A 23,198-nucleotide genomic window follows, 5' to 3' on the forward strand; every position below is an offset into this window, starting at 1 on the left:
AACATCCTGGCCTGCCCTCAGCAAGAATTCTGTTAGATCAGTTTAGCAAAAATTATAATTTTCATGATTTTTTACCTGACAACTCCTCACTATGCTCCTTGGCTATAAATTCCCATTTTTCCTTGTTGCATTCAGAATTAAGCCCAGATCTATACTAAGGTCTTTTCTCCGTATTGCAAAAGTCCTTTATTCAATCTGGTTTTACCACTTTAACTACTATCCATCTCTGGTTTTTCTTTGACAGAGCACATAAACTGTCAACATTTTCTGTGATCTGCTTTTAAAATTTATGTTCCAATGAGACAATGAGATAGAAAGATATTCAATATAAGAAATACATCTGACACATCTTCAATATACCCTTTGCTATATATCACCAACTCTTTTTTCCACTATTTTTTTTACTAAATTAGCAGATAATTATAATATATAATAGTATAATGCATAGTATATTATATAATATGTGCTATATATTTCATATAATATATTTGATACTAGTTATTAGGCTAACCTATATAAAGGTTATATATAAGATAATACAATATTTTAGATTATAAAATTAGTTAATATTAGGTTTTATATATATATAGTATATAATATATTAGGTTGGTGCAAAAGTAATTGCAGTTGAAACAGTTAAAAATAATTGCAAAAATCGCAATTACTTTTTCACCAACCTAATAATATAGTTTATATTATAAGTTTGTAGTATGATACAAGATATATAATCATATATAACCAAATGATATAAAAAATACAATTTTTAAAAATTATTTTTATTGTGTATAATTACTGTGACATAAATGTGGATATGTCAAATATACATATAGGGAAACACCTATCTATTATATATTACGTATGACTGTTAGAGAATGATACTCGTATGTAAGCCTTTGTTTTTAATAGGGTGACTACATTTTGCTTCCTAGAATGTATGGAAGATCAAGCTAACAAAATAGAAAGAAAAACAAGGAAGGATATTGACAGTGACTTAGCATAAAAAACTAAAGGTTATTGTAAAATGTTTTCTTTGTACTAAAATTCAGAGTCTCATGTAATAATAATAATAATAGTAATAATAATGATGATGATAGTAATAATATATTTTATTCTGAGAGAAAATTTGCATGTCAGTATGTTTTAGATGGGAGGAAAAGAAAAACTAATAAGCTGAAGGCTCTGATTATAGCTAATAACCTTATCCCATAGATTTTGTGTTAATGGCAGTATATATGCTTTTCCTATCTACTTTTTTTTTTTTTTTTTGAGGGAGAGGGGAATAATAAGCACTTAATATTATTACTATGCCTGTTTATATCCTTTTTCGTGGATTTTCCTTCTGTTCACCGTCTTCACTATGTTTAGAATATAAGATTTCTGGCACCAGGGACCATGCAACAAATAGAAATGGAGCTATTCAAAGAATATGAACTCTAATAAGAATCTCTAGCATGGTATATAATAAATGAACCGTAAAAGTCATACCTTAGGTAGAAGGGAAAGAGAAATACAAACATTTTAACAGAAACAATTTTTATCCTCTTTTATAAGGACTGTGGATTCCAAGGCAGGTATGCAAATTCTGATAACTGATAGTCAAACCCCTATTGTCAGAGGAGTCTCTTAGAATAAGGAGTTAGCCTTCTGGAATGCTAGCAGCGTGGTGGCTGGGAGAGCGTCCTATTCCTTCAACAGCTAAAGACACTCTGTTGATTAGGAAGTTAAGGCAATACAGTAAGTTTGAAAATGTTGACTTAATAAAGATGAACACCTAGAAGTAGACTTGATTTTCTTGCAAGATTTCGACTCAGTTGTAAACTTTGCAAGAGGAGGGTGGGAGACATTTGTTTTGGAAGGATTATGTCAAGACATTGGCCATGTTTCTTGTCTTCTGGATCTTTGTGAATTAGCTCTTTAAGTACTTTTCAACAAGTGAAAACGTTATTTCTGAATTTTGTTTGAATATTCTGTAAGATGCTGAGGGTAATTTATCAGAATGAGGGTCTAGGAAATTATACATTCCTTAACTAGGTTTTTAGATTAAACTATGAGATAGGCCCAGAAGTACATAAAGATAGTGAAATTCTATTTACAGTATCAGTATTTCAATATTTTATGAAATTAGCAAAGCTTTATTGTATTTTCTGTCTGGGTACTCAATTGAATAAAAGGCATAATAAATACAAATTCAAAGGCAGAATTTTGTTGAGGGGAAAAATAAATTAGAATTGGTAATATAATCACATTCATATATATTTTATGAATTCCATGCATTCTGTATTTGAAAGTTTGTCAAGATATAGTTAGGTATTAAAATATAGATTAACACTGAAAGTTTTAATATTTTTTCTGTTTACATACTTATTCCTTTGCACACATAAGTATAAAAACTCCTGCCAAAATCAGTTCTCAGGATATTCTCTTCCATTATAATAACTGAATAATGAGGAGAATTTTAGAATATTTTTCTAAGTTAGAGAAGTAATATTTATTTCTCTAACTCTGGGGCTTTTGTATTTTGAGGCAAATTATCACACATACTCTTTTTCCATTCCCATACATCATTTTGGAAAAGTGGGCCCAAAGTATTTTTTACAGTCTTGAGATTTTAGGTTAAGCAATAAATGAAGGAAATAGAACAGATTATCCTATCTACATTGCTGAAAATTCATACACCGATGGTGCCAAAAAATGTATACAAGTGGACACTTTGGTCAACGTTGCTCAAGCAGTAGTTCGCCATAATCAGAAGGGTCTTGAAGCTGATGGTAACCACTTTGAGCAACTCTTGTAATTGCAGAAGTCAAACTTAACTTGTACTCATCTTTTGTTATTGATATATATTGAGTATTACAACTTTAATAGTTTTTCCCTTTTTTAAAATGTATATACATTTTTGGGGCAACCTTTGTATATGAGATTATAGGAACCTCTGTCACTGCCTGGTGATAAACATTGTACAGTGACTTCTGAGTTGGTCATAAGTGCCCCATGGTACCCATATGTCCAAGGATGGGTTTGGCATACACACCAAAGATCTTATAAGTCAGCTTGGCTTTGGCTTGATGTACAGAACAGGTTGATGGTTAAGCTTTCATAGTTTGTGAAATTTCACAGGGGAGATAATAAAAGGTGGTTTCCTGATTTTTGGCTGATCTCCACAAAGTAAATTGGAAAGTTGCCTGAGGCCAGGTTTGTAAGCAGAGTAATGCATCAGATGGTCAGGCTGCCAATGATAGTGTCATATTTTTAAGGGTGCTGTAATAGCATTGTCTGCGTTACCTTCCCCTGATGGCCTCAGAGAAAGTTTTCCCATGTATTCTGAGAGGTATGTGTAGTGGGAATTTAACTTTGTTTTGAATATTCTGCTCTCTTCTCTCTTGGCACTTTCAGTCATTTTTGGTTGCCTAAATGGGAGCCCCTGTTGCAAAATTTTCATTTTGACATGTTCTTTTTGCAATGCAGCATTGTTTCTCAGCATTCCACCCCCACCCCCTACCAAGGAAATGTATGTTAATGGTATATTACTCCAAACAAAATAAAAACCCTGGACAGATAAATCCACTGGTAAGCAGGCAAACTAACAGATCAGATGGCGCCTCAGAAAGATTTGCAAAAATGCTTCTTGTTATGTCCATTATTTTCTACATTCCTCCCTACACCTTTGCTAGAATAGTCCTTCACACATTTGATTGTATCTCTAATGAATTTATGCAAAGTCTAAAGGCATTAATAGAGGTGGGTAGACATATGTCATCATTGTTACCAGCATCATCACCAGCACATACTGAATACTTACTATGTGCCTGCTACTTTAATCTTATCTCGTTTATTCATCATGCAACTCCTGTGATGTAGCAGTAGAAATCATTATTCACGTACTTAGATGAGGAAACCAATTCATAGAGAATTGAAATAACTTACCCTGTGCCACACAATGATTAAGGACAGGATGGAAATCTAACCCAGGTCTTTGTGCTTCTAAACCAATTTTTGTTACTCGTAGTAGACCTTCATCAGACATACTGATGTTGGTACATTCCTAAGCATTTTAGAATTTCCTCAATTTGTGCTAGCCCTATTGATACCAGTAATGTCTCAGACTCTAAAAGATCTGTCCAGCTCAATTATACTTACTTTAGTTCGATTAGCAGTTGTTGAATACTTACTATGAATGAAGTACTGTTCTAGGCACTGGGGATTCAGAAATACAGAAGAGACGCCATTTTCTCTGGCCAAGCAAGTAACATAATGGGTTAAGGTGTAAGGCATTATACAATTTTAAGTTCATTGAGCAGATGTCCCCCTCCATTTATTATGTCTCAGGAAAAAAGTGCCTATGTATAAATAACCTGATAAGTGCTAGTTCCATTACCTAGAAGAATGAGAAAATTATTCTTTTAACCAGTGGGAATAAGATAAATGATCATAAATATCTAATGGTCTTAAATTGCTTCCAAAGAAACCATGCCTTGGAGGTAATAAATGTCAACATAATTATTAATGATGTAATTAAGGATTTGACCTCTTAAGTAAAGCAGACATTCAATAAAATAATATTTATTTCATGAAATAAGAACATGTTTCTTTTTGGTCTCAGTGCAGAAGAAAAAGAAGGACACAGATTTCAAATGTCTATGTTCATCTTTTATCACTATGACATACAGCTTGAATCAAATGTCACAATTACTCTTATGAAGTATTGAGGAAAATCTGATAATGCTATCAAGTGATGTCTGGATTTTTGAAATGCTTGCTTCCGTTTACTCTTATATCTTGAGATATGTCAGCATACATGTTATTTATATTTTAAATTTTACTTCCGTTCATTATTGATTTTTTAAAAAACTATTTTAGATTGGCTGGAAAAATGGCAGTTCCAGATTGAATTAGCATTATAACTAGTAGATCAGTTTGAGGAAGATAGACAAATAGAGGCAGGCTTTATTCTACTTTAGAATTCATTCAAATGCTAGAAGATTTCAATATCAGTCTTAATAAAATACTAGTGAAGTATAGTAGGTAAAAGTTATTATAGTAAAAATCTATATATTCTTGGACCTCATCCCATCCACTTAAGTAATCTTCGTAAAAACATTTTAATTTATTGTATGTGCAAATTTCCATGTGATATCACCTTGACTTGAATAAGAACTTTAATAAACCTTCAGTGTTCATTATGTCACCATTTTATTTTTCTAATTATATACCTAATCTTTACGTGGAAATTTTAATTTTTTCATCAGTTTGATTTTATGGAAGACTGAACTAAGCTTTTAAAAGCTGTTTGTTTTCTGTTTGGATCTCAAATTCTGATAAATAATGAAATATATTCTGAGCATTAATTGATGTGCTCTCTGGTCTGTGGTACTGTAATCCTATATCTGAACCAAGTTTGTGAAACAAATTGGACTAGAAGTATACAATTGTTATTTTAGGGTCTTAGTGAGTTTGCAGCATTTCAATGAGACTGATATAGCATGATTGTCCACTAGTTCAACACTGTAAACCTTCAATCTTGTTTTGTGGTTTGATATTTTATTATACTTCTTCAATATGGTGCAAAAGTAGTCATTAGACCCCTGCCATGTTCTTCAAAATTGAATATGAACTCTTTAATAGCAGGGGATCCGGCATGGAAAAAGTCAGCAACAATGCTTTTTAAAGGGAAACAGTATGGTTGTCCTGAGAATAATACAATCAGGGATATTTGGCTAGTTTAAAATGCTCTGCTTTTGTAGAATTCTTCCCTAGCACAAAAATTCTTAGAAGATTTTGGTGAACTCTACATATTCTTCAGAGATCCCAAATTGTGTGGGGTTTGAAGGGAAGAACTGGCAATATCATAGTTCATAACAGTAGTAGGCATGGGATTTAGACAAAAAAGAAGGATATACCAATTTAAGAAAAAGGCAAGTTTATCTTGCCTTTTTTGTACTTTATTAAAAAAAACAAGCTTCCCAGAAGCCTGAGAAGATGTTACTATCACAATTGTATCATAATAACTGTTACATTAACTATTATGTTGCTGGCTCCCATCTTACAGTTTACACCAGGGGTGTCAAAACTGCGGCCCGCGGGCCAACTGCAGCCCGCAATCCATTGTTAATTGGCCCGCAGCAAATTCCAAAAATACATTTAGTTTACTTAAATAAACCAGGTGAGGCAATACATACTTCACCTCGAGTGAGTGGCCCGGCTGTTTGTGTATTTTACTGCATATGGCCCTTGGTAAAAAACGTTGAAAAAGGTTTTGACACCCCTGGTTTATACCTTAGACTGAACATCTTTCCCTTCTCATTCCTTCATCCACAATTTACTGAGACCTACTACTGACCATACATTGTGTCAGATGTTTGATGCAATGTTAAAAAAGACAAAGTCCCATCTTCATAGATCATGCATTTACTGCTCGGGTAATACATAAATGTTGTTTTTACCAGAACCTAATTTCCACTGTATCACACATATTGTCAGCATGTTATAATGCTTCACTCTTAGTTGTTACATCCATAAATACTTTCCAAGGGAATACTATGTTTTAACACCATTTTGGAAAAAAAACTTGTATTTGTGTTACACATTAGGACAATCTGTTTGGAAAATTCCCTATATCCAAAATTTTAGTCCTAATATATAAGTTTCAACTCATTTTTTGTTTGCATCAGGCAATGTATTTTCTGTTCATTCCTGAAAATGTATGTTTTTTTATGAATAGCTGGATATGGCATCAAAGCACGATCCATAAAGGAAAAGTTAACAAGTTAAATTTAAATTAAATTCCTAATTAAAAATGAAAAATTTTTGCTTTGCGAAAGATACTCTTAAGAAAATGAAAAGAAAAACCATAGACCATGAGCATATATTTGCATATCACAAGTCAAACAAAGAATTTGTATCGAGAGTATGTAAAGAACTCTCAAAACTCAACAATATTGAAACAAACAACCTGTCTCAGCTCCGAGTACTATAATATACCATAGACTGGGTGTATTAAACAACAGGTATTTATTTCTCTTTTTGTTAATTTTTATTAAATGTATTGGAGTGACATTGGCTAGCAAAATTATATAGTTTTCAAGTGTACACTTCTATAACACATCATGTAGATATTGCATTGTGTGTTCGCCACCCACAGTCAGTTCCCCTCCTATCTCCGTATACTTGACCCGCTTTCCCTTCTTCTTACAGTTCTGAAAGTCCAAGGTCAAGGTTCCTGCAGATGGGTGTCTGCTGAGAGCCTGCTCCTTGGTGCGTGGATAGCCACTTCTCAGTGTATGTTTTGTCACTCTTCTTAGAAGGACAGTAATCTCATAATGAGGGCACCACTCTCACGACCTCATCTAAACTGAACTACCTCCCAGAGGCCCCACATCCAAATACTATCACATTGGGGCTTATGACTTCAATATATGAATTGTGGAGGGACATAAACATTCAGTCCATAACACAGTGCAATTAAAACCTAGTCAAAATTTGTAAAGATTTCACCGATGAAGATATAGAGATGGCACATAAACACATGAAAAATATGTTCTACATAATTAGTCATTAGGAAAATGTAAATAAAAATTACAATGTAATACCATTACACCCCTGTAAGAATGATAAAAATTAAACAATCAAAAAAGTGGTCATACCATGTACTGGAAAGGATAGAGCAATCAGAACTCTCATATATTCTTGATGGGAATGTAAGATGGTACGGTGACCACTTTGGAAAACATGGCAGTTTCTTTCTTTCTTTTTTATGATGGAAAATATTGTTTTATTTGTTTCTTTAACTGAAGTATAGTTGGCTACAATACTATTTTAGTTTCAGGTGTACAACATAGTAATTCAATACTTATATACCTTACCAAGTGATCATCACAAAGTCAGGAATTATCAGTCACTATACAAAGTAATTAAATATTATTGCCTTACATTCCGTATGCTGTGCATTATATGCCATTGACTTATTATCTTATAACTGGAAGTTTGTAGCTCTTAATCCCTTTCACCTGTTTTGCCCCTGCCCTCACGCCCCATCAGTTTGTTTTCTGTGTCTGAATCTGGTTCTGCTTTGTTTTATTTTTTAGCTTCTACATATAAATGAAATCATATGGTATTTGTCTTTCTCTGTCCAGTGCCTCATTCCTCTGTTTGAGACTTTGGGAAGGGACTGTGTACACAGGATTCCTTGAATCCTGACATAAAGGGAGGGGGCTGTGATAGTGAGAAAATGATGCGCTGTGTTAGGCAGAGTGGGCCTGAGCTAGCTGCTACTCACCCTCCCAACCCGGTCTCTCCAGGCCTAGTTATGATGTGGGGATGATCCCCAAATCCTTGCATGCCCCAGTATGTGACGTAGAAGTGTGAATTGCTCCAGGAAACAGGAAGTAGCTTGGAGTCAGGTCCAGATATGAGAATATTGTGCTGGGCACATTCTATGTGCTCAAGTATTAGTTGCTGTTCTGTTATTGTGTGCTGAGGAACTTGAGATAGCTACTCAGTTAGGCTTCTGAACCAGCAGCTCACATGCCATGGAGCTGCAACTTCAGCTACCTCCTGGCCTTTGTAAGCATGTTGACCTTGGAAATACTGTTTTTAAATTTTAGTTGTTATTTTTTTTCCTACCTAAAGTATTTTCTTTTTAGCATTTATTTTGAGTTTTCCTTTGTGTTCATTTTAGTCTTTGCTCTTACATTCTCTCCTTTTTTCGTTTATCAGCGATTTGGGTTTTACTGTTTTTCTCTTAGCGAGCATCCTTACACCATTACAATGTTCGCGTGTATTTGTGTCATTCATCTAATCATACACTCTACTGCTTTTCCTGAGTGTCCCTACTTTCCTCTTCCTGTTTGGTCTTATGTTCTATCTTATTCTTCCATCTCTCCATTCTGAACTCTTTTTCACCTCCTTATCTTTTCTGTTTTTGATCGGCATTACCCTATTCTGCCCCATTCCCTGATGCAATTCTCATATAATCAAGGTGCCCACTCCTTTCGACTTCCTCTTTTCAATACTAAATTTACTGAGGGGCTGACAATGGATTGTGTAGAATCCCTTCTTTATGGTTTGGCATCAGCTAAAAGAATATAACGCGGATGATACATGTGAGATATGTACCAGGGAGCAATACAGCATCTTGGTCAAGAATATAGCTTGTAATGTCTAATAGATATTTTCCAGTTCCAGCTTAGACACTTACTAGCTACATAATTTTGAATAAGTGTTTTAACATCTCTGTGCCTCAGGTATAACAGTAGTGACTGGCTAATAATTTTAATATGGATATCCAGTACACCACTGCATGTAATGTGGTTAGCACAGAGCATAGCCCATTTTATGCCCACCCAAATATCAGATATTGATGTTATTTTATGACAGTTATTCTTTTTTGTTGTTGTTATAAATATGATAATACTTAACATCAGGCTTCTTTATTTGTCTTCATATATATGTAAACTAGATAGACAAATAAGCTTCAGATTGTGAAATTAGCAAGCAGAGTGTTCATTGCAATGCTGGTATTACATTGTTGCACATAGTGTCTGTTTAGCCCTTAGCTTTACTTCATATTTTATTGGTTTGAAATATAAACATTTCCTCAGCTGATTAGGGTCTCAGTCCAGAAGTAGCCAAGGGCTACTTGCCTGTAAGAAGATAACATTTAAATTTTTAAAATGGAATTAAGTGTATATGAATTCTAGTAAATTTGCTATGTACTGTCTGTTGACATCTTACTCAGCTGTGGGCAAGCATTTAATCAACATTTATTGACTTTCTTTTCTAAGATTTAAATAGGACATAAAGTTTTATGACATGTAGAGTATTTTCAATAACTGTTTTATTGTTTTCCATAAATAGTGTAATAGTACACAAGAGGACACATCCGCAAAGTGCTTCATTTTTGGAAGAGTTATGGTAGTTCGAAGTTTGTATAATAAAATGCTGGTCTACTTTTCAAGTCATACTGTAGATTTGTGGGTTTCTGGCTGTCTCTTACTTTTTCTCTTTTGTCTATAACTTTTCTCTTTTTGGACACTTATAGTTTTGTTCAGAAAACTAAGAATTATAGTTGTTCGTTCTATTGTTATATAAGATAGATAATAGTTCATAATATTAAATACTAGTTACTAAAAGTCACAAAACAACAAATGCCACAGAATGCAATATATAGCATGATTTAAACATTAGCTTGATGTAGAAATTCCAAACTACAATAGCTATCACATTGGTGTTTAATTTACATGATGGCTTGAGCAGTAGCCATAGAAAGTTTGCCGTGAGCTATTTATACTTTAAGTAGTATGTACATTGGAACTGGAAAAATAAACGTTTTTACGGACTCTTGAATATATTCATATGTTCAAGAATCTTTCTCTCCTCTAAATACTTTTGCTTTTAGCCAGGAATGGTCAGACATGAGAACAGTAATGTGAACAATGGCCAAGACCTAGTCATCTGGCCCTCCATTGCACGGTTCCCAGAATCACAAACAAACAAAACTGAGTGATGATTATGACCCTAGAATTCCACTCCTAGGTATATACCAAAAAGAATTGAAAACGGGTATTCAGTCATGTACATGTATAAGCTTGTTCATAGCAGTGCTATTCATAATATCCAAATGGTGTCCATCAACAGATGAATGAATTTAAAAAATTGTGGAATATACACAGAATGGAATGTTATTTCATCATAAAATGGTATAAAGTTGTGACACAACATACATGAGTCTCTAAAATATTATGCTAATTAAAAGAAGCCAGACACAAAAGATCACAAATTGTATGATTCCATTGACACAAAATATTCAGAATAATTTAATCTGTAGAGGCAGAATGTAAATTGGTGGCTGTCAAGGACTGAGGAGAGGGAGGAAGTAATAGGAGAAACAGCTTAATGGGTAAAGGGTTTTACTTTGGAGCAATGCAAATGTTTTGAAACTATACAGAGGTGATGAGTACATAACACTGTGATGTACTAAATACCACTGAAGTATTTACTCTAAAATAGTTTTGTGTAATGTGAATCTCAGCATATTAAATTATTGTTTAGAAAATATTGAGTGATAAGGTTGAAGCAGCACCATATCCCATGTTCTCAGAATCACAACTGGTTTAAATAAGTGTACTCCATGGACAGAGAATGGAGAGTTTGTCATTATTGATCCCAGGGAGGATGATGAGGGCTGGGAGCAATTTATATTACAGAGTTTTCTTGAAAGATTAATTCAATTTCCCTCTTAAATATATTCTATTTCATTATGATATTAGATTATCAGAGCTTGTGAAAATGACTTTTAATGGCTAAGTTTCTGTGCCATGTGCCACTTTATTTTTCATACTTGCCTGAGATTTCAGTTGGTCTCATTGATCCATCCAAGAAAATGGGCACAGGAGAAAATAAACGTTTCTCTTTTGAGATGGGTTCTCTCTGTAAAATGAGGAGGTAATTATACGAATGTAGATGGGCAGATGAGGTTATTTAAGCAGATGTGCTTTATTTTTGGATCCTAAGTCATTTAGAAAAGACAACCATATAAATAAAATGATGTGGATAATTATACATTGTTTTTATATATCATGTAAACCAGCCTGTAAAATTGTTGGTAGTTATTTGTGCACATATATGAATGGTAAAGCAAGTGCTTTCCATGGCTATTGCATCAATATCTCAATTTTTCAGATGAATAAGGCCCTTGGTTTTTTGTGGTATACATCGTTGCAAACGACATTTTTAAAGGTTCCTCTACATTGAGAATCCTCCATGTATTAGACACCTCGTTATGTATGCTGCATAAGTGATTTCTAATCCTTAGAATACTCCTGAAAGGTAAACATTGTTATTTCATTACCACAGATGGAATAGCTGAGGTTCAAAGATATTAAGTGACATACGCATGAGGATAAGATGTGCGAGGAGTCACCTGTGGATACTTCACTGTGTCCAGCGAGGACACCTTGTGACTAGGAGCCCATTGTGCTGCATTTATTGCTGTTGTTGTAAGATTTCCTATAATATAGCTCACGCACAAACTGCAGAGCCTGCTTATGACTATTAGCTTGTCTCCCCTAAGGAAAGGCTATCTGTTTGCTCATGTTTCCGAATCAGCCTGTATAGACAAGCTATCAAAATGTTGGTGGAGTGTTGACATTTAGCTGCACTGAAGAATGTGTATATCAATTTATATGAAATCTTAGGTTCTAAAAAGCATTCAGGTACCCAAAGTAAACACTAAAGGTGCTGAATTATTACTGGGGAGGATGTTAAATTGGGTCATGGGGAACTGGAGCAACTGGGAATTGAAGGAAGGCAGAAATATAACAAAACTTGAATGTTAGTCTAAATCATTCAGAATCTGATGTCAAATAACTCTTCCAACATGGGCATCTTTTCCTCACACAGCTTCCGCATTTACTGTCTTCCAATACCTTGTGTTTTCCTACCATTATACCTTTGTTGACATTATGGTGCCTGAAATGCCCTCACTCATTGCTATCATTTCTCAACCTTTCTGTCTCCTTTTCGAAAGACTTCTGCTAGCACGCTAGTCCTCCAGAGATTGTTTCCTTCCCTCCACTGCTGTAGTAGTTCCTGTTTGAAACACGCATTTGAAGCTTGGCGTTTACTTTTGGAGTTGGTTTTATTCTAATGTGCTTATAGCGCACCTCTGTTATCAATGATGAGTTCTAGTGGGGTAAATAATGGTATTTTCATCTGTTTACATACCATCATATGCCTTGGACATAGTACGTGCTCAAAAAATAGTTGAGAATTTGTATAACTCTTGAAGGCAGAGTTTTCTCAAATCATATTCATAAAAATACCATTTCTGGAAGACATGCTCTTCAAAAAAGGGTGGCCTTTGGTTAAATATAGTTGAAAAACACTACATACCATTTCCACCCTAGTAAATATATATTATGCATTGGCATTTTTCAAAACTCTGAAGAATTCTTTAGTAATGAGACCAATTTTACTATTTTAACCTAGTAATTCTTAGCTTCCCCCTTAGTATTCTATCTTTGATTCCTCAAAATGTTCTTTGAAAGACATTGCTTTAATGTGTTTTGTATTAAAATTATTCTAATAATATTCACAACTGTGGAAATTGAATTTTGTTTAGATATAGGTTGGGCATTTTGTCTGGCGTTCCTTCTTCTGTAGTTGCAAAATCATTACACCTTAGCCATATTGGTGTGTGTGTGTGTGTGTGTGTGTGTGTGTGTGTGTGTGTGTGTGTATGTGTTTCCGCACACGTGCCAGACAGTGTGGACTCAACCTGAAAATAGACTGAGACCGAAAAGAAAATGATTGGAGCTGGTCTTTCAGCTTGATTGTCTGCTAGAATCTCTATTACTTCTCATAATATGCTTGAAAAGTTTTATTTATACCTCAAGGGCAATAAGCCTGGCCTCATTTACAAGTATCAATGCAGATATTAGCAGTGTACTCTCTTCTCCTCCAGTCAGTCTTTCTCACTGTCTGCTTGCTTTATTTACTTCCTCAGAAAAGGAATATCTGTCTCCTTGGAAATACACACAGCATGGTTAATGGAAAAAGTAGACGTTTTGGAGTCAGAAAGTTTTAAACTGGTTCCCTACTCAGACCTGTGTAACCTTGACCAAGTTTTTGTTCTGGAGCCACTGACTCCTCAACTATAAAATGAGATAGGTCACACCTGTCTCTAAGAGTCTCTTACAAGCATAGTACCTGGCACAAACGAGATGCCCCATAAATATTAATCTCCTTTGCAGTTATTTTTGTGTCAGATTATGACAAGAGCATTCCACAGGCACAGTCACAGGGACAAAACTGTCTCTCTCTTATAGTTGCTGTTCCATAATTCATGTTGTTACTTCCAACTATACGTGGTATTACTATTCTTGGTGGTTTCTGTTTTTATGAGGTGATTGTGAATGGGGGAAATAGGAAGAATTGAATTATCATCTATAAACAATATTTGAATTCAAAGAATAGTGAAGAAATAATCTAAAATAATTTGTGTGTGTTTATGAATGTGTGTGTATACACACACAGATATATCTATATCTATATATGTCTATATCTATATCTATATCTATATCTATATCTATATCATCTGTATCTATATCTATATCTATCTACATCTACATCTACATCATCTATACCTATATCTGTATCATCTATATTTATATGTCACTTTAAGTAATTTATCAGATCAGTCACAGGGGGAATAGTAAGTGCATTAGTGAGAATTCTGAACTGGCTTTCAACTTTTGTTTCAACAAATTATATAATTTTATGCATAGGTCTATTCCTAGCATGGTTTTGGGTTATTTGACACTATGTACAAGTAGAATAAAAATAATTGTGTGATAATCGTGCTTAAGGTTATATGTTTGGAGGTGAAAGTACACACTAGAAAATTAGATTGCTAAAACTCTATAGGGTAGAATAGAATGTTCAACATAAATTGTGATTTTTCAGACTAACAGACTATTCTGACCCCCATTTTGCAAAAAAAAAAAAAAAGAAAGAAAGAAAAATAAAAATAAAATTCTTGTTACATATGGTTGTCAATGACACATCAATCATGTCTATCTCTAGCCATCCATGGCTAAATTGTTCCTTGAAGAAGACCATTTTGTGCCTGTGAAGGATGACAAGTGACAATTTTTCTGTGGTATCTACCTTTCTAAATGCCAAATGATCTCCCGGCAGTTTTTCTTGACATAAATATTATGAATGGCTGAAGAAATCATCATTTTTTGTACTTTATTGGTTTAGACACCAGGTGAAGTCTTCTAAGCTAAACTGAAGTAATATAGTAAGCAATGAACCTAAATGTTCCTTGGACTGGCCTTGGTCGTGCATTAAGCAGCATCTGTCTTGATCTTGTTGATTACAGGAGAAGAGGTATCAGGGAGTCTCTGCCCAGCATCTCCTCCTCCTGAACGGATGGTTTGTGAAATTCCCTGCAGGATGGATTGTGTGGTGAGCGAGTGGACAGGGTGGTCATCTTGCTCCCAGTCTTGTTCAAATAAAAACTCAGATGGGAAACAGACCAGGTCAAGGACTATCCTGGCATTAGCTGGAGAAGGTGAGTAACAGGAAGGGTTTAAAGAAGTCGATTGCCCAGTTACTGTTTTCCGATAGGTAATTGTGAAGGTCATATCATGGAAGTATCCTCATGTAGGTGATATGTGTATTCCCTGAATCCAAATGAACAGTTTCCTTCCCATGCCTGACTTTTCTCTTCAATCCTCTAGTTTGTCTGTGCTGGGATCCAGTATTTACATGAACTATTTTAGCCCATCCTATGAACAGATCATAGCAATCAGATGGATGTTACTTTTCATGATACTAATTTAGGAAAGAAAACAAAGTTTAGTTGATACACATCCAGCTTCGGATAGCTCATGCAGTTGGAAACATAATTTGAAGATGTCTGGTAAAAAGAGCTCCAAATTAGGAATCAAGAGGCATGGCTTTTTTACTGGGAACTGCCACTAACATCGGCAAGATTCCTGGTCTGCATGCCCTTTCTGTTCTGTTATGCTGGCATGTTGTGAGAGGGAAAAGGATGAAGGCTATAAAAGTGTTTTGAAGAAGCTAAGATGTGCTATCGGAATGTAAAGGATGGCATCAGAAAAAAAAACAGAGGAGCAGCTGTTCCTATCATTTATAGCAATGGTCTCTGTCCCCAGACAGCATGTGTCATTTCTCTCAGGCCCTCCCTCGGCTTCGCCTGCCTACAGCTCCATTAGAACAGCGGGGCAGTATAGCCACAGACTGCGAGCAACTCCTTTTTGAACACGATTCTGTACTGTGATTCTGAGAAAGAGGGCCAGGGTCAAGAGGAATGAAGATTTTCATATTCTTAAAGTGCAGTGTCTCTCCCCCTTGTCTTTTATATTTCTGAAAGGAGGATAAAAAGTCAGTAGTATTTAATGAGGAAAAAAATAGCAAGAATAACAAAACCAAATTCACAAATCTTTTTGAGCATTTGGCCCACTGAATAAAACATTATAGTGTGAAAGAAAAGGAAAAAATCAATACTTTAGATAAATACCAGTTTTTGCATGGATATGAAAATGTGAAAGAAAAGACAGTAATAGAATTTGATTGTCTGACTCACCCAAGAGTGTAAAGATGCACATCTGTCTGGTCTCCCAGACAGTGGATAATACATTGTCGGGTATTATTTCAGGGTTTAAGGATGGGTTTTTTTCTTGCCAAACTTTAAGAGCGACTTCTGGATTTCTAAAATTGCAGTGAAATGCACTGCTTGATGGTGGATGCATGTCTTAAAATGGTTCTCTGATAATAATAATGCTCCCTTAGGAAAGAGAGACCGTATATAGGCTGTGTGTGTGTGTGTGTGTGTGTGTGTGTGTGTGTGTGTGTTTACATGTGCGTGCACATGCACACACACGTACCGTGTTTCCCCGAAAATAAGACCTAGCCAGACAATCAGCCCTAATGCATCTTTTGGAGCAAAAATTAATATAAAACCTGGTATTATATTATATTATATTATATTATATTATATTATATTATATTATATTATATTATATTATATTATATTATAGACCCAGCTTTACATTATATAAGACCCAGTCTTATTTTATAGTAAAATTATAAAATAAGACTGGGTCTTATATTAATTTTTGCTCCAAAAGATGCATTAGAGCTAGTGGCCCAGCTAAGTCTTATTTTCAGGGAAACATGGTATATGTTCACTTTAACATCATTTCCAGGTCATGGGCTATTTTATCTAACTGACTAATTTATGTACACATAGTAATATTAAAATAAAAGCAGATTTCCTTGGAGTTTATCTCAGAGATGCATGACTCTCGGAAAGTTATTTTTAAATCTAATTGACTGCTCCCTGGTTTTTAGAGAATGGTACAACATATTGTCCTTATATTGTCATTCAGGACAAAAGAACCATGGCCTTAGAATGGAAAAAAGGAGCAGTGGCTCAGGCCTTTGGAAAGCTCTGTCAAAAAGACCATTTTTATGGACCATCAAAATAGCAAAAACAACAACAAAAAAGAACAATAATAATGACAGCAACATATTAATAAAAATAGCAATGGTTATGTATTCTTTATATTTTAATTTTTGCAGGTGGAAAACCATGCCCCCCTAGTCAGGCCCTCCATGAATATCGCTTATGCAATGACCATTCCTGCATGCAACTCTACTGGGAGACGTCACCTTGGGGCCCCTGTTCTGAAGACACATTGGTAACTGCCCTTAATGCAACCATTGGCTGGAATGGAGAAGCTACATGTGGTGTGGGCATTCAGACACGGAAGGTCTTCTGTGTCAAGAGTCACGTGGGACACGTGATGTCCAAAAGGTATTATAAATGATTATTGAAAGTGCATAGCATTTTTGTTGAGTATTTTTAGTCAAAAGCATTTTTCAAGCACTGAATATGTCTCTATCTGTGCTAGAGTAAAATACTTTTGTTTTGTTTGACTCTTAAACATTAAAACATATGTCTCTAACAAAGGTAGTAGCTTTACTAAGTTTTAATATGTGCATTAGTTAATGGATTACAGCAAATAAGGCCCACAATGTGGAGTCTATTTGAGTCATCAACTTTTCTAGAGCTGATCTCAATATTTTTGACACTTTTTCAATTACATAAAGACTAAGTCCACATGAAGGTACGTTATGATCTTTGAAAATATAGGGTTGTGCTACACACTTCTTTATGTCCCATTGATCTTTTCTGCAGTGAATAATAAATTCATGGAGCCATTTTGAATAGACTAATTCATGCCGTCAAGTAGGTTTATAATCTAATGCATGCTATACTCTGTTCACAGAGATGTAAATAAAAAACAAACAAACAAAAAATCAGGAGAATTTGGACATGGAGATTAGGATATAGATATCAAAAAAAGTCAGGAATAATTGCAAGTGATGGAGGAAAAAGAGTAATTGAATGGAGAACTCAGCTGTGGGAGTTTCATCTCTAGAAATAATAAGGAGACATAACTCTTCCTCAAGTCCATGTGTGAAGGCTTATGGAGAAGGAAATATAAGGGGCCTATGCCTAGGCAGTATACAGAGCCTGGGTGAGTGGCCCATGCGTGGAGATTTCCAAGTGGCCGTGTTTGAAGTAGTGTTCTTCGTGCGGTGAAAGACCCCACTCAGCCACAGGGGCGGTAGCTCACCGAGATGGGCTGGAGCAGACCAGGCAACCTAAAGCTGTTTCCTAGGAAGTTTCACGATGGGGACATGAAACCCTCTCTTCTTTCTGTTCCTGATGCTCTAAGCGAAAGAACTGGGAGTTGCCATCACCCTGGTTAGTCCTGGTGGAAAAAGCAGGAGGAGGGAGTGAAGCTGATGCTCAGAAAGAAGCAGAAACTTAAAGCAGAACAAGTCCTGGCAACATCAAACCTTGGTCCCATCCCTCCTAATTATATCCCTGCTTTCCTGGCAAGCTAGGCAAATACATTTGCTCTTCTGACTGATCGAATCCAATTTGTATTGCTGCCATGGGCAACTCAGACACCTGATTAATTCCATCTTGGAGCACCATGATGACAGGCTCTGGGCCTTATCCACACTGCCATGGAAACCACTTTAACCGTGTGTAAGGAAAGTCATAGCAGCTCAGTTAAGGGAAATGAACTACTGGTGGCAGAAATAGTGCAGACTGGCCAGATACTACTGGAATGTCCAATGAACAGATGGCTCTGCAAATGCAAGCGAAGATAACTATGACTTGAAGTGAAGTGCAGTCAGGAAGACCTTATCTCTCTTCCTAAATATGGCTTCCAGAGGGCTGAGGTTGGACGTTCTTCATAATTGCAATCCCAGACTATAGCACAGTGTCTGGCATATGGTTATAGTGTTCTATAACACTATATGAATTTATGACTTAACTAGACTTACGTATAGGAAAGTAACAGGGTTTCCTAAGAATTGGATGTGAATTGCAGAAGACTGATGTTTATCCTTTGCACTGATAAATTTTGGCAAAGGGGACGGCCAGGAAGAGTGATACACAGATCGTAAACGTGACCTTTTGCTCTTATTAACTCATAAATGTTATTTCTGCTGTGGTATCTAATCCTACATTGTTTGTGATGTTTATTGAAACACCGACTTATGTCAGTTGCGTATTTTAACTTGCTTGGTACCCATAATACCATGTGGACTGATTGAGTTAAGTCAAGGGGAGTTATAGCAAAATGTGGACAGTAATGTTTGCATATCACCTGATTCAGATGATAATCTGATTCATGGGGTTATGAAAAAATTCTGAAAGGCTTATAAAGGTAGTATGCCAATAAGAGAAGTCTTTTTATCTTGGGAAGGATTGTAGCCTCACTAATGTTTATTCTTATGATGTAAATTTTGAACTGTTTAAAAATGATACATGAAATATTAGCTTGAATATACACATAGAAATAAATATGGCTTATGTATAGGAGTAAACCTTACATGAAATGCAGCAAACTGTTATTCTTTATAGTGATGAGAAAATTTAGCATACCTGAAGTCTGATTTTCTTCTCCCTTAGACAAAACTTCTCAGCTCTGAATCACAACAAGAAAAATCCACTCAATGTGAATGCCATTTGTTTATTTCTTAGTAAAGGGGTATTAGAATTGAGACTGACACCTACCAAATGAATTATCATCACATTTTAAAAGCTATTGGGACATGCAAAGTTGGATTATATGTTCAAGTAGCCCTCTATTTCCTCATCGATATATCCTCCTAATTACTTTGAATGACAGTTTCTTATTAAAGCATCGGAGCACATAAACTTACTCAACTGTTAACTTAATGGTATTTTGTGCCCCCCCAAAATCACAAGACCAAAAGTTTATAGTTTTAAGCATAATTCACAAATGAATATGCATTTGTTTGAAATTTTACATAGATGAGACTAAAATATTAATAGAGTGAATAACCTCCAGTTTTGCTCAGTTTACCAGCAACGAAAAATGAATTGCATAGAGGCTTTCCCTAATGCACACACACACACACACACACACACACACACACACACACACGAAGATATTGCTAATTACTTTTTGCACTGTTAATGAGGCTGGAGACTTAACCTACTTTTAATTCTTACTGTATGTCTCCAAACAATCCCACTAAACATAAGGAGCCTGCATTAACTTTAGTAAAGTTAATTAAAATTCTTGAGGTTAATGAGATTAATTGGGCTAAGGAAATAATACCTACTGTCCAGTGAAGCACATAGTGAGATAGATGATCAACTGCAGAAAGTATCCTTTGCTCTGCCCTTTCAAAAAAAAAAAAAAAAAAAAAAAATACATATATATATATATATATATATATATATATATATATATATATATATATATATATTTGTTCTTTTTCATGTGAAAAACATAGCAGTGGATAAAGTTACTCTGCCATTTGTGAAATCCTTGAGGTAGGGGTGGAGCAATAGCAAGAGGACAGAAGAAAATATCCTAAAGGAAGAGCGGCCTTCAGGGTAGAAAGAAGAAAAAGCATGTCTCCATGGAACAGATGGGCTAACGTAATGTTTTTTATCTCTAAACTCACTGCACTGGGATGCACAGTATTCCTTGTAAGTTCTTGCTTCCCTGGGTTGGTGTTTTAGTTTCCATGCAATTGTTCAGATGAGAATGTCACCATTGTATGAGTAATAGAACTGATCGTATCAGAAAATGAGAACTAACTGGGGCACAACTGAAACAGAAGTGAGAGTGTGTTGGGATATTTAGGGGGTTTTATTTGGTTTTGTTTCAGGATTCAATGATTTTTTTTTTCAGCTACAATGTAGAAAAAAATAATAAAGATTAAAAACACACAACACAAAGCTTTCCAAAGGTCCTCCTGGTAAGGCACTTTCTGCCATTAATGTTAAAATACCTGGCATTCTGTGAGATACAGAAATGCAACGCTCCTGTTAAATATTAATGTTTAAAAAATTGTCAAGTTTGCCCCCTGAGCTGAATGAGATGGTATGTCAGTTCCTGGGTCAGAGGACTGCCCAAGACAATGTAGCATTGTGTGTCTGTATCTCCATTTTGGAGGCAAACTGAAAAATGGCAGGTCTTTAGAGCTCAATTTAGTGCATTTCAGCATAGTGTAACCTGTAGGGTGACCAAGAGACAATCGTTATAGAATATGCCAGTACAAATCCAGGAAAATATATGTGTTGAAATGAAATGCCTTTATCCTTTTATCAAGAGCACTGCCATTCTAGGATCAGAATGTTACATGAAAGTAGGTAGTATAAGTTATGACCAAAGGCAAGTGGTCAGACTTTGTTTACTAACTAAAAAGTGAATCCATATGTTTCCCTGGGTTTTAAGGCTTCAATTTTAGTTTGGAAATAGCTGGATACATTTGCTTAATATTCCCAGGGACTCATCTGTCTTCAGTCTCCAATAACATGGAATGCTATTCAATCATTCACTTACTGTTACTAAATATTTGCAATGCACTAAGACCTGGCATTTTAAATACATGACATAAGATGGAATTACACCATCAAGGCTTTCAAAATTAATACATGTATTTTGCATGCACATGTGTGCACATTTGCATGCACACACACACACACACACACACACACACAAGAAAATAGCAACACAAAAGATGTCAAAAACCTTTTTTAAGTCAGTGACAGTACAATACAGAAAATACAACTTTATAGTTTTAGATGTGCAGGGAACATAATTTGCTAATGGTCAAAGAGAATATTTTTGAAGACTAAGAGGAAATTCATGAAAATTGGAAATGTGATGATCCTTGAAGGGGTAGATAAAAAGGAAGAGCAAGTTGAATCGCTTAAGAAAAGGCCAACTGTTTTGGCAGAAGAAATGAACAGGAAGTCAATTTTCCTGTCAGGGGAATAGTTGGCTCCTATCAGACCAGAAATCACATTCCAAGAAAGCCCTCAGTTCATGGCCTCTATAAAAGCAATATAACCTGAGCTTGAACTTTGCCACTGAGGGGATGATACTGATTCTCTCTTATGGACTTAGCAGAAGAACACAGAGAGAAAGGAGGCCTTGCTGATATGATGCTCAGTGAGTATTTATTGTAAGTGATGCTAGTAAAGTGTAAATAAAGTAGGCAATATCACTTCTCTAAAAGAGTTTAATGCCCACTCCTAATTGAACAAAGTCCCTGAAGTGTAAGCCACTCTCTCCAGAAAGTCTAAAGCCAGCACCACAAGTATTTCTTTTCTTTTTTTTTAATTAAAATTTATTGGAGTGACAATGGTTAGTAAAATTACATATGTTTCAAGTGTACAATTCTGTACTAATCATCTATATATCACATTGCGTGTTCACCACCCAGAGTCAGATCTCCTTCCATCACCTTATATTTGACCCCATTTACCCTCTTCTACCAACATCCATCCCCCTTACCCTCTGTTAAACACTAAACAATTGTATGTGTCTATCAGTTTTTGTTTCTTTATTTGTTTGTCTCTTTCCTTTGTTGCTTTCAGTTTTCTATCCCACATATCAGTGAAGTCATATGGTTTTTGACTTTTTCTGTCTGGCTTATTTCACTTAAGCATAATAATATCAAAATCCATTTATGTTGTCACAAATGACACTAATTCATCTTTTCTTATGGCAGAATAGTATTCCATTGTGTATTTATACCACATCTTCTTTATCCAGTCATCTATCGAAGGATACTTTGGTTGCTTCCATGTCTTGGCCTCTAAATAAAGCTGCAATGAACATCAGAGCACATATATCTTTACTGATAAATGTTTTGAGATTTTTTGAGTAGTTACCCAGGAAAGAGATTGCTGGGTCATTTGGTAATTCTATTTTTACTTTTTTGAGGAACCTCCACACTGCCTTCCATAGCGGCTGCACCAATCTACATTCCCACCACAAGTATTTCTAAGCTATTTGGTGAATGTATGAGTGAGTGTGTACTAGGTCAGTGTGGGGTGACCCTGCCCCTCTGAGCACACAGGAAGTTGGCTTTTCTAAAAATGTGCTTTTATTTGCAGCCACATACCAGGAAGGGCTGGAAAAGACTTAGGATGAATAGCAGTTCAGTTTAATTTCAGTAGACTTCAGAGTATAAATAAAGGACTTGGGAATGATTTTATTGTTTTTTGCTATCTCTACTAAAGTATGACATAAATTTTCCTTCCCAGAGTAGCTTCTTTAAATAACACTATGTCCTCATACAGAAACTCTAACACA

At 35.3% G+C, this 23,198-nt stretch overlaps 1 protein-coding gene across 3 annotated transcripts in view; it reads left to right on the top strand.

Annotated features, from left to right (window-relative positions):
- The window catches only part of THSD7B (thrombospondin type 1 domain containing 7B), an 800,685-nt gene that overhangs the window by 398,937 nt on the left and 378,550 nt on the right, over positions 1 to 23,198 (top strand). For all 3 annotated transcript variants that reach the window (XM_074335740.2, XM_019752567.3, XM_088793974.1), the window contains exons 8-9: positions 14,882 to 15,073; positions 17,110 to 17,344. In XM_074335740.2, the coding sequence (XP_074191841.2) occupies positions 14,882 to 15,073; positions 17,110 to 17,344 (427 nt within the window). The remainder of the gene's footprint in view (positions 1 to 14,881; positions 15,074 to 17,109; positions 17,345 to 23,198) is intronic.

This window comes from Rhinolophus sinicus, chromosome 17 (genome assembly GCF_057876585.1).
Source record: "Rhinolophus sinicus isolate RSI-liver-muscle chromosome 17, RSI-T2T, whole genome shotgun sequence".
Lineage (NCBI taxonomy): Eukaryota > Metazoa > Chordata > Mammalia > Chiroptera > Rhinolophidae > Rhinolophus > Rhinolophus sinicus.